An 11847-nucleotide genomic window follows, 5' to 3' on the forward strand; every position below is an offset into this window, starting at 1 on the left:
GGGGTTATGATTTTGACTGTATGGGTAAGCAAGAGACTACATTATTATTTAATTGCTATTACTTTGAAATGATATTGAAAGTGGATGATAAACAATTGGTATTAGACTCTCTTTTTTTCAATTTGATTAAGGAAGACTTGTGTGTGGCCAAGGTTTATTTCTCTTCTTAAGCTTTAGCCATTTGAATGAATCAATCAGACACTGTGCTGGCACCAGACTGCACTCAACTGTTAGAAACTCTCAGCCCTGCTCAGGGTTTGTGCTCAGCTCCCCCTGCAGGTCCTGTCACTGTGTCACTCGAGGCACAGTAGTACACAGCCGAGTCTGACTCTTGCACTGCCGCTTTCTCCAAGTGGAAGGATTTTGAGTCTTGGCGGTATGTGGCTTCAAAACCTCTCTCTCTTCCAACTCCTTTGTCCTTCTGGGCTTTCAGGAGGACCTTTAGGCCTTCTCCCGGATACTGAACATACCAGTAGAGTGTAGGGTACCCTGAGGAAGAGTAGGTGCAGTTGATAGTCAGGGGAGCCTTTTCTGAGAGGGTCACTTGGCCTTCCTCCTGGGTCACTGAGTCTCCACGTATTTGTCCTGAGGAAAGAGAAAACAAGCATTCTGTCACCTAAGGCATTAAGAGTTGGATGAAATCATGATTTAAGACTTAACTGACAGAACAGAAGAAACTTAGCAGAAGTTTAGGTGGCTTTCTACTTACTAAGCAGGATGAGTATCACAGTCACTAAGCCTGAAGAAGAGTTCATCTCTAGAGTGTCACCTACGCAATGTTCTTCAGACTGACCATAAAGAAACGTGGTTGTCACAGTAAAACGGGAAATCAAAACCTCCCTGTCACACGGGAAATGTTTGTGTGGTGAGCTTCTCCCCCTGGCGGATGGGGTGTGAAATGGAGTGCATGTTTTCTGAACTCCCAAACACCTCATATCAAACTTTCTCTTAGAAGTCACATATCAGACTTCCAACAGTGCTAAGATATCTGAACAACAGCTTTTCTAACCTCTAATATCTAGTTTGATAATACAGTGGATAAAACGCTTGCCTTGCATGTGGCCAACCGAGTTTGATCCTCAGCATTCCACATGGTCTCCCAAGCACTGCCAAGGGTAATTCCTGAGTGCAGAGCCAGGAGTAAGCCCTGAGCATCACCAAGAGTGGCAAATAAATTAATAAATCAAAAATAAAATAAAATGTATTCTGTACTACCTAGTACAGTGTAGGTAATTTCTATAGCTGAAAAGATTGCAATTTACTTTACTATAGTCCTTTATAATCTCATGTATCCACTTTGAGCTGGTCAATAATTCAGTGGAATATCAGAAAAGAGTTTAGGTATTTCAGTCAGAGAAATGAATAAGAATGCAAATCATTACTAAGTTGTTCCTCACTTTCCAGCATTGTGCCCCAACATATGAGTACATTCTATACTCACTAAATATTTGTTAAATAAAAACCAAAAATGATCAAAGAAACCACTACCCCTTGAAATTCGGTGGTTTTGAAGATATAAATTGGGTCAATCATAAATAATTCTATCTATTTAATTAAAGATTTGGGGAAAGGAAAATGTCATATATCATATCAAGAGTTCAATATCTCCGAATTTTCAAATGATCAATAAGCAAACATTAGAAACTATTAGAAAGGGGTTAAACACATTACTGAACATACTGAATGTCTATTAATGCACTTGAGATCATTATTGTATTCTCCCTCATTTAAACTTATTCCAATACATCTACACAATGGAATACTATGCAGCCACCAGGGAAAATGAAATCATGAAATATGCCTATAAATGAATGGACATGGAGAGTATCATGCTAGTGAAATGAGTCAAAGGGAGAGGGACAGACCTAAACCAATTGTACTCGTCTGTGGAATTTTAAAAAGTAATTTCTAAGGTCAGTAGAACCGAGGGCCAGGAGGACTGATTTATGGTCAGAAGCTTACCACAAGTAGTAGGGGTTAGGGGTGGGTGAGGGAGCCAGTTAAAACAGAGAAGAGACCACTGTGGCAATGATAGTTGTAAGTGATCACTCTGGACAAGAATTTAGTTCTGAAAAGTGGTAAAGGGATATGATAACCTTTCAGTACCTGTATTGCAAACCATAATGCCCAGAAGGAAAGAGAGAAATAGAAGAAGGAGAAGGAGGAGGAGGAAGAGGAGGAGGAGGAGGAGGAGGAGAAGGAGGAGGAGGAGGAGGAGGAGGAGGAGGGAGGAGGAGGGAGGAGGAGGGAGGAGGTGGTGGAGGTGGTGGAAGAGGAGGAGGTGATGGAGGAGGAAGAGCAGGATGAGGAGGAAGAGGTGATGGAGGAGGATGAGGAGGAGGAGGAGGAGGAGAAGGAAGAAGAAGAAGAATAAGAAAGTCTGCCATAGAGCAGACAAGATGGTATTGGGAGGGACACTGGGAACATTGGTGGTGGGAAATGTATCCTGGTGAAGAGATGGGTGTTGGAACATTGGATAACTGAAACCCAGTCATGAATAACTTTGCAAATGTACCTCATGGTGATTCAACTAAAATATTAAAAATAAAATAAAATGCCGAACTATTTAAAAATATAATTACTCCAATATAAGGTGATTATTATATAGTATTAATCAGAAACAAATATTAATCTTCTACTGACTGGTTAAGTACCACAAGAATGTTCTCTCCTGTTGTCAATATGTCACTATTTTTGTCTAAATTTTAACTAGAAAACTTTCTCCACAGGGGAAGGTAATGCTAATGAGCTGGATTTGCATCTTTAGTCCAAAGCACTGGCTTCTTTCCTTCCTTTTCAATTTGTGAAAGACTTGGCTGTTACTCATACAACAGCTACGAGATTCTGGCCTGAAATGTAACTCAGAGGCAAAGCACTTGCTGTTCACACTTAAGATCTAGATTCAATGCCAGGAACCACAAAATTAGTTATTCCGTGAATAAAATTGCAGACTCTTCCATCCCACCACCAACTTCCTGAATCTCATTTTAAGGACCAAGAACTTACTACATCGTAATTATGTTTTGTTTTTGCCACATCCAGCAGTGCCCGGGGCCTACTTTGAGTTCTATGCTCATACGTTGCTTCTATGGTACTCAGGAACAATGCAGTGCCAAGGGTAGAACTGAGCCTCAAGCATGCAAAGCAATGCTCAACCCACTGACCAATCTCTCCAACACTAAGCTAATTTTTCAAAGTCATGTGCCTTTAGTGCAGGTCGTCTGTTGTTGCCTTGTATAATTTTATTTGTGATAATGGTCCTAGATTCAAGTGGTCATCTAGGAACAGGGCAAAAGTTCTGTTCCTCAAACATGATAACCTCTCAGTATCTGTGCTGCAGACCATAGTGCCCAGAAGGAGAGAGAGAGGGGGAGGGAGAGAGACAGAGACAGAGGCAGAGACAGAGAGACAAAGACAGAGAGACAGAGACACAGAGAGAGGGGGGAGGGAGGGAGGGAGGGAGAGAGGGAGAGAGAGAAGGAAAGTGCCTGCCATAGAGCCACAGGTGTGGGGGGTTGGGAACTGGGATCTTTGGTGGTGAGAAATGGAGGGATTTCCCATCCCTGGTGGAAGGATGGGTGTTGGATCATTGCATGACTTAAATCTGATCATGAACAGCTTTGTAACTATGTATCTCATGGTGATTCAGTTAAAAAAATTTAATTCTTTTTTTTTTCTTTTTTGCTTTTTGGGTCACACTCAGTGATGCATAGGGGTTACTTCTGGCTCGTGCACTCAGGAATTACTCCTGGCAGTGCTTGGGGGCACATATGGGATGCTGGGAATCGAACCCGGGTCGGCCGAGTGCAAGGCAAACCCCCTACCCACTGTGCTATTGATACAGCCCCCCAAATTTAAAAATTCTTATCCTTCAGGAATGTTCCCAGGACACACTTTCTTAAATTGTCCATATTTATGAATACCGAACTACTTCAGTCATTTTTTATAACTCTTCACCTAACCAAACAAAAGAAAAAAGAAACACATCTGCTTGACCTCAGAATAAAGTTTAAGTGAAGACGCAGCTTTCTCTCAAGTCTTCTAAACATCTTTACCTAGACACATGAATGGAAGTTTGCTGCTGTTCATTTGCTGCCATTCACTTTCCACAGACTCAGAACAAGGAGCTTTATGAAACCAGGTCGAAGGGTGAATAGTTTTCCAGATGGAACGTAAATGAGGTCCACCTCATAGACTGTTTAAGTTCCCACATTCTTTCCTTCCTATTGCACCTTTCAAATCACTTTGTCATAAATTGCTTCAAAACTATGATAGAAAAAAATCTGAAAAAGCAGCTTTAAACTGTTAAGGCTTGGATATGAAGCCTTTATCTGTTGCATTATGTAAAAATGTCTTTTCCCATTCTGTAGGGTTTCTTTTTTTAATTTATCCTGAGTTTCTTTTCCCATGCAAAAAGTTTTAATTTTGATGTTGTCCCAAGAGAACATGCAGATGACCCACAGGCATATTAAAAGATGCTCATGGCCGCTGGCTAGGAAAGAAATACAAATGGCATATATGGAAAATAACCAGTGTTAGTGGGGGGGTGTGGTGAAAAGGAATTCTTATCCACACTTGGAAGGAATGTCATCTGACTCAGCCTCTGTGAAAAGCAGTTTGAAGATTTCTCACAAATATAAGTGCAGAACTTCCATATGACCCAACTATTCTACTTCTTGGCAGTTACTATCCCAAATGCAAAAACATTGATTTGAAAATATATGTGCATATATATATATATGTACCTATGTCTATTGTAATGCTTAGTAGATATACAGGAAATGGAAACAACTTAAAATCCAACAACAGATGAATGGATCAAGAAGTTGTGATATACTCCTGGGAATATATCCCGGAGAGGCAAAAAGGTATAGTAGAAATGACATCTGCATTTGTATGTTCATTGCAGCACTGTTTACAATAGCCAAAATCTGGAAAAAAAAACCTGAAGTGCCCCAAAACAGATGACTGGTTAAAGAAACTTTGGTACATCTACACAATGGAATACTATGCAGCTGTTCGAAAAGATGAAGTCATGAAATTTGCATAAAAGTGGATCAACATGGAAAGTATCATGTTGAGTGAAATGAGTCAGAAATAAAGAGACAGACATAGAAAGATCGCACTCATACGTAGATTATAAAGTAGCATAATGGGACACTAACACCCAAGAGTAGTAGAGATAAGAACCAGGAGGTCTGCCCCACAGCTTGGAAACTGGCCTCACGTGCTGGGGGGAAAGGCAGCAGAGACAGAGAAGGGAACACCTAGTAGAGAATGTTGGGAGGACCCACTCAGGTTGAAAGCTGCATACCAAAAGTAGACTATAGACCCAACATAATGGCCACTCGATACCTCTATTGCAAACTACAACATCCAACAGGGGAGAGAACAAAAGGGAATGCCTTGCCGCAGAGGCAGGGTGGGGTGGTGGGGGTTGGGATGGGGGTGGTAGGAAGGAGGGATACTGGGATCATTGGTGGAGGAGAATGGGCATTGGTGGAGGGATGTAAACTAAATACAAACATGAAAGTTCATAAGTTTGTAACTGTACCCCACGGTGATTCACTAATTAAAAATTAAAAAAAGAAGTTGTGGTATACATATACAATGAAATATTATGCATCTCTAAGGAAAGATGAAATCTTAGAGTTTTCTGCAAGTTGGATGGAATGAGACAAACCCTTCATCTTGGATTACAATACTGATCACCAAACTTTGGAGGTAGTGAGTGGGAAGAAATAATGACTGGACTGGACTAGAGGTAAAATAGGGTCCTCAGCACTTGGGTGGTGATGGGGTGCAACTTTGTACATCAATACCAAACCGCTGGCATCAGTGTAACCATCTAAACCAAACTATAATAAAAAGTAACAATAATAAATTATAGAAAAGAAAACCAATCCATCAATTGTTTCCATCTTAAGGAGACATTGCACTCAGCTCTAGGAACTAAGCACTGCCTCCTAACTGACACATGGCCCAACTATGATGGTAGTTGGTTATTGCTGCTGGCTATTGCCCACCTAAGAAGGACCCGTTCTAGAGTCCTGGTTCAGACAGTGCACAGCTGGGACTTCTCCTTTGTCATACTGGAGGAGGGGCAGTTGTGTCCCCGGTTATTTGTCCTGAAAATTTTGCAAATTGGTGATATTTAGCCTCCGGCACCATGTTTTTAACAAGAATAACAAAACAGCCTACCTAGCCCAGAGGATTTATAAGTTGGCCTCTCTGATCAGGATGAGAGGCAAAGAGCTTCCTTCATCTAATGCAGTCTGGAAGTACATAGATCCCGTTCTGTCAACTCCACTGAAAAGGGAAAAAGGACTTATGTCCAGTTCAGGGAGGGAAGGGCCTACAGAGAAAAGTTTACATACAAATTATTTTTCCAAAGGCAACCTCCACCCAGCCTTCAGATCTGTTTCCAGAAAACAAACGCTTTTCAAAAAGACATATAGAGCCATGAGTAAGAATAACTTGATCTTACTCTACAAGGGCTAGTAGCTAATAGTGAGAAAAATATTCTGCTATTGTTGTACTGACCTTACTTGTTCAGATGTTTTAAATTCAATTTAGCCTTATAACTTTCATCTTAAATCCAGACCTGTAGCACATAACCAGCAAGAAGAACAAAATTAAGAGAATAGTCAGCTTTCCGCTCACCATGGCAACTGCCAATTTATGCATACTTACTATGAGAATAAAGGACTATTAAAAGAATATTGAAAACCAGACTATCCCCAACCAGGGACAGCATGATTTAGGGACTGATTTTTTTCCCTTTTTTTAAATAAAATGTAATCATCATGAGATACACAGTTACAGAGTTGTTCATGATTGTGTTTAAGTCATACAATATTTCAACACCCATCCCTTCACCAGTGTACATTTGCCACCATCCATGTCTAGGGATTAATTATTAATAAAACTTCATTTTGATTCATTTTTGTTGATTCAAATAGCATAAACAACAAATGCAAAGTTTCCCCAAGCATAAATAAAACTTATTTCATATCATAAATATAACAATAAAAATGAAATATCTAGGAATAATTTTATCCTAAAAAATTGAAACTTTGTGAAAAATGCCATCTTCAATAATAAAATGTCAACTTTCAGATATTTGTTGTTTGCAGTCAATGTACACTGTGAATAATGTATCAATGTAATTTGATATAATTTAATAATTGATAATGATATAATTTAATCATATATATTGAATGTATAGCATAATCAAATATTTTCTTCTCTTTGAAACAAATATCTGCTGATAATCAGCAAATCAAAAGTTTGTTCTCTGCATCAGTGATGAAAAGACTAAATGATGTCTTCTAAATTCTTGAAAGAAAATGCAAGAATACACTAGTAAATTTGGAGAAATTAAAATGTTTGTGAGTTTAACCTGAATCTCATATTCTTCAATACATTATTTTCTACCATAAGTCTCTTCAAATCACAGAAAATATGTGACCATCACTAAGATCTAAGGGACCATGCAACTGAAATTGTCTCAATGAGAAAGTGGTCAAGGCATATAAAAAGAGTTCTCAAATGTTACCACAAATTTATCTCTGTGTCACTGTATCACTGTCATCCTGTTGCTTATCGATTTGCTCGATAAGCAAATTGATTTACTGATCAGGCACCAGTAATGTCTTCATTGTTACTGTTTTTGGCATATCGGATATGCCATGGGTAGCTTGCAAGGCTCTGCAGTTTGGGTGAGATACTCTCGGTAGCTTGACGGACTCTCCAAGAAGGACAGAGGAATTGAACCCGGGTTGGCCACATGTAAGGCAAACGCCCTACCTGCTATGCAATTGCTCCAGCCCACAATATTTTCTTAAATTATGATGATGGAAATCTCTCACATCACATCATCTCTCACAGAAAAAAAATTCCCCAGGCTGGGACACTGGGGACATTGGTGGTGGAAAATATACACCGGTGAAGGGATGGATATTGGAACATTCTATCACTAAAACCCAAACATAAACATCTTTGTAACTGTGTATTTCAAGGTGATTCAATAAGACAAAAAATTTTAATGAATCAAAAATATTCTTTAGGCCATAAAAAAACTAAAAAAGGAAGTGAAATAAATTGAAAATTCTCAATTAAAACTAGAATATTATGTGGAGGAAGGAAATCCTAATTATACAACAATTTATAATGACAGAGCCAAATATTACCAAAATATTATCTGAATGCACTATTAAAAAATTCACAAGCTTATATATTATATTTTACATTCACCATGTATTGTTCTTTATATAGTCATGCTAAAAAAACTTGCATTAGTTTTGGACAACAAAAAAAATCTCATTCATAACAGGAATGTGACCTTGTTACAAAGGGTTAATGAGCAGAATTAGAAAGCTATGTGGAGTAATCTTTACACACTTGATTTCAAAATGAAACATAATTAAATTATTTCAAGAATCCACCCAGCAACTTTATTTTTTAATTAATTAACAAATTAATTAATTTTGCTTTTTGGGTAACACCCAGTGATGCTCAGGGCTTACTCCTGGCTCTGCACTCAGGAGTTACTCCTGGTGGTGCTCGGGAGACCATATGGGATGGTGGGGACTGAACCCGGTATAAGGCAAATGCCCTACCTGCCGTACTCCCGCCCCCAAGCAACTTTCATTGAACAAAGGTTTGGGGGAGAGGAGCCACACCTGGCAATTCTCAGGACTTAATCCTGACTCTGCTCAGGGATCACTCCTCCTCCTCCTCCTCCTCCTCCTCCTCCTCCTCCTCCTCCTCATCATCATCATCATCATCATCATCATCATCATCATCATCATCATCCCATTGATTGTCAAATTTCTCAAGTGGTCTCAGTAACGTCTCTATTCATCCTAGCCCTGAGATTTTAAAAGCCTCTCTTTACTTGTCCTTTCCAATGATACCGCATTACAGGCTCTTTCAGGGTCAGGGGAATGAGACCCATCATTGTTACTTTTTTTGGCATATGAATACGACACGGGGAGTTTGCAAGGCTCTCCCATGCGGTCAGGAAACTCTCTAAGATGTCTTGAGGCCGAGAAGCTTCCAGGAGCTTGGTTTTATAGTCTCTGAATGTTGGCCATGGGTGGGATTACAGGGCACTGGGGGCAGTCCCTGGGTGTGACTACTGGAAAATGGGGGATCTGGGTGGAAGAGGCCCAGTCCCAATCCAAGCAGGCTTTGAGATCTCAGCCCCGAGTCCCACACACCTGGGTTCCTCTGCCGGTTCCTTCATGCGTGAGGCTTGTCCGAATGTATGGAGAGGGGCCTTGAGCATGGCTGTGGCTGGGTTCCGGAGGTCTTCGGCTGTGGGGGCTCTGCTCAGGGTGGGGAGGGAAACTGAAACTCTGAGGGGCCTCAGGGAAGACAGCTAGGCACGGGGGCAAGAGACTCTACATCGTTCTCTTCTGGGAGCTTGGTTTTAGTCTATGGATGTTGGCTGTTGGTGGGATTGCACAGCGCCGGGGGCAGCATCACTCCTGATGTTCAGATAAAATGGCATTCTGGGGATAGAACCTTGATCAAGTGCGTGCAAGCCATGTGCCTTACCTGCAGTACTATATCTCTGGCCCCACTGAACAAATTTTTAACTCTTTTGAGATCACCATAAATTTAATTTATTTTATAATGTAATGTTTGATGCATTAGCTTCCATTGCAGATAAACATGACAAATACTACACTTGAATGTCTATGCTAAAGAAAGGGGGACTACCCTCCCCCTCCACACAAAGGTTTCAGCACAGGCTGCAGGTGCCTGGGTAGCAATGTGCACTTGCTACACAGAAGTAGACAGCTGAGTCTCCGGGCTGGCTTTCATCAATGTGCAGAGAAAGATATTTCTCATTCTTCTTCAGTAAAACCGTGTATCGTTCGTTTTGTTCTCGTTCCTTTGTTGAACGAATGTATATTATCAGCTGGAGACTTTTCCCGGGTTCTTTCTTATACCAGGGGAAGTACGACGAGGCACTGTCTGAATAGGTACAGTTGATAACAGCCTTGCTTCCCTGCTGGACACTCAGGGTAGAAGGACTCTGCTCCACCTTCTCTCCTCTACTGACACCTAAGGAGAAAGGAAAAAGTGACACAGTGAAGAAAGTTTTTTACGCACCAGAACTTATTTTTTTTATCCGTAGACCTAGAGGAAACCTGAATAAAATCCATGTGTTCTTTGACTTCTAATATTCTTTGCCCCAGTGTCTCAACTCACAGCCCATCTGCAGCCACAAGATCATGAATCCGGCTCCAATGGACAGTTTCATTGCTCCTCCCTTTAAGATCAAGTGTGAACCTGCAATCATCAGCAAAGTTGCTTCCAATGTCTAGTTAATCCTTTTTCTAACAACCAGTGTTTTCCTAGCGTGAACTACTCTACCAATAAGAGAGTGTTTCTGCCACAGCTGTTCTTGCAGAAGACCCTGAAGTGAGCCCTCCCATTTCCTGCAGCAGCAGAGGTGCACTGCCATCTTGTGGTCACATCTGCAACTACTGAACTTGCAGCTCCCATGTGTATTGTAGTGCGCGCAAGCACACACACACACACACACACACACACACACACAAACAAACAAACACACACATGCCACACACAGCAAAGGTCACCTAAATTAGGACTTAGTTCAGAAATAAAAGTAGTGTACAGGAGATATATCTGGCATACTACTGAGTCATTTCAGTTTGGAAACAGATAAACGTCTTTGGTATTTATAGATAGGCTTGGTTTACGAATTAGAAAAGAATTCTGGTCACTCACTTACACAAAGAAAATATATTGCTCTTTGGCCAAATGTACCTCCTTCAATGGATGACGTTACGGGAAAAAGCTTTCTAAATGGAAGATACAACCCAGTTAGGATGGGCCGGACCAATAGTACAGCAGGTAGGGCATTTGCCTTGAATGTCACCAATCCAGATTCAATCCCCAGCATCCCATACAGTCTCCTGAGCCCACCAGGAGTAATTCCTGAGTGCAGAGCCAAGAGTAAGCCCTGAGCATTGCCGGGTATGACCGAAAAAAGCTATATACATTTTATGTATGAGATGGGAAAAGAAAAAAAAAAACTCAACATCTTAGTCTTTTTTAACCTCCAACGATCTTCTAAACTATCTTGTCCATGACATCAATGTTTTCTAGAGCTGATAGATACAACATTCAAAATGGGAAATCTTTCTTCCATAAATATAGTTATGATAAAAATAAAAGATCTTAATAATACATGAGCTAACTCCATTCAGTAATTTCTATTTCAACAAAGGAAACAGTTTGACCTGTACATTTGGTTGATTTGCCATTAGAACTCTGGCATGATTAAAGTAATCTGTTATGATGCTATGTGTATAAATAGCATAGAATGGATGAGTAACTTATCCTAGAGAACTGACCTTTAGTAATGAAGAGATAGTACAGCAGGAAAGGGAACCAGAGTTCGATCCTCAAAACTCCAGGAGTCCTGAGTCCTGCCAGGAGTGACTCCTGAGTGCAAAGCCAGAAATAAGTCTTGAACATGGCTAGGTGAGCTCAAAAAACAAAAAAGAAAAAGAAAAGGAACTTATCTTGAAATGTGATCCTTGTGAAACCAAGATTACTTCATTTCCAGAAGTAGAAGATCTTTTTCTGATTTTTACTTACTGCTTTTCTGGCAATAAGGAGAATAAATAAAATACCAATTCCATACTTATGCCAATAAATAATAAAGAGTTACCATCCAATATATAAATTTTGTGTAAACAAAAAATGTGTCTGTAAAATTTCATTTTAATAATCTGCTTTATTTCTGATTCATCCTTGGTATAGAATTCACAAATTCTTCATTGAACAAATTTCTCCCTTAGA

At 40.1% G+C, this 11847-nt stretch overlaps 2 gene segments (V, D, J or C); both read right to left on the bottom strand.

Moving 5' to 3' along the window:
- Positions 1-250: 250 nt before the first annotated feature.
- LOC101545751 (T cell receptor alpha variable 9-2-like) lies at positions 251-791 on the bottom strand. The segment is given in 2 exon segments: positions 251-585; positions 710-791. Coding segments are annotated over 2 exon segments (381 nt in total).
- Positions 792-9751: 8960 nt separating this feature from the next.
- Positions 9752-10276, bottom strand: LOC101546019 (T cell receptor alpha variable 13-1-like). The segment is given in 2 exon segments: positions 9752-10077; positions 10225-10276. Coding segments are annotated over 2 exon segments (378 nt in total).
- Between the last annotated feature and the right edge of the window lie 1571 nt (positions 10277-11847).

This window comes from Sorex araneus, chromosome 3 (genome assembly GCF_027595985.1).
Source record: "Sorex araneus isolate mSorAra2 chromosome 3, mSorAra2.pri, whole genome shotgun sequence".
Classification (NCBI taxonomy): Eukaryota; Metazoa; Chordata; class Mammalia; order Eulipotyphla; family Soricidae; genus Sorex; species Sorex araneus.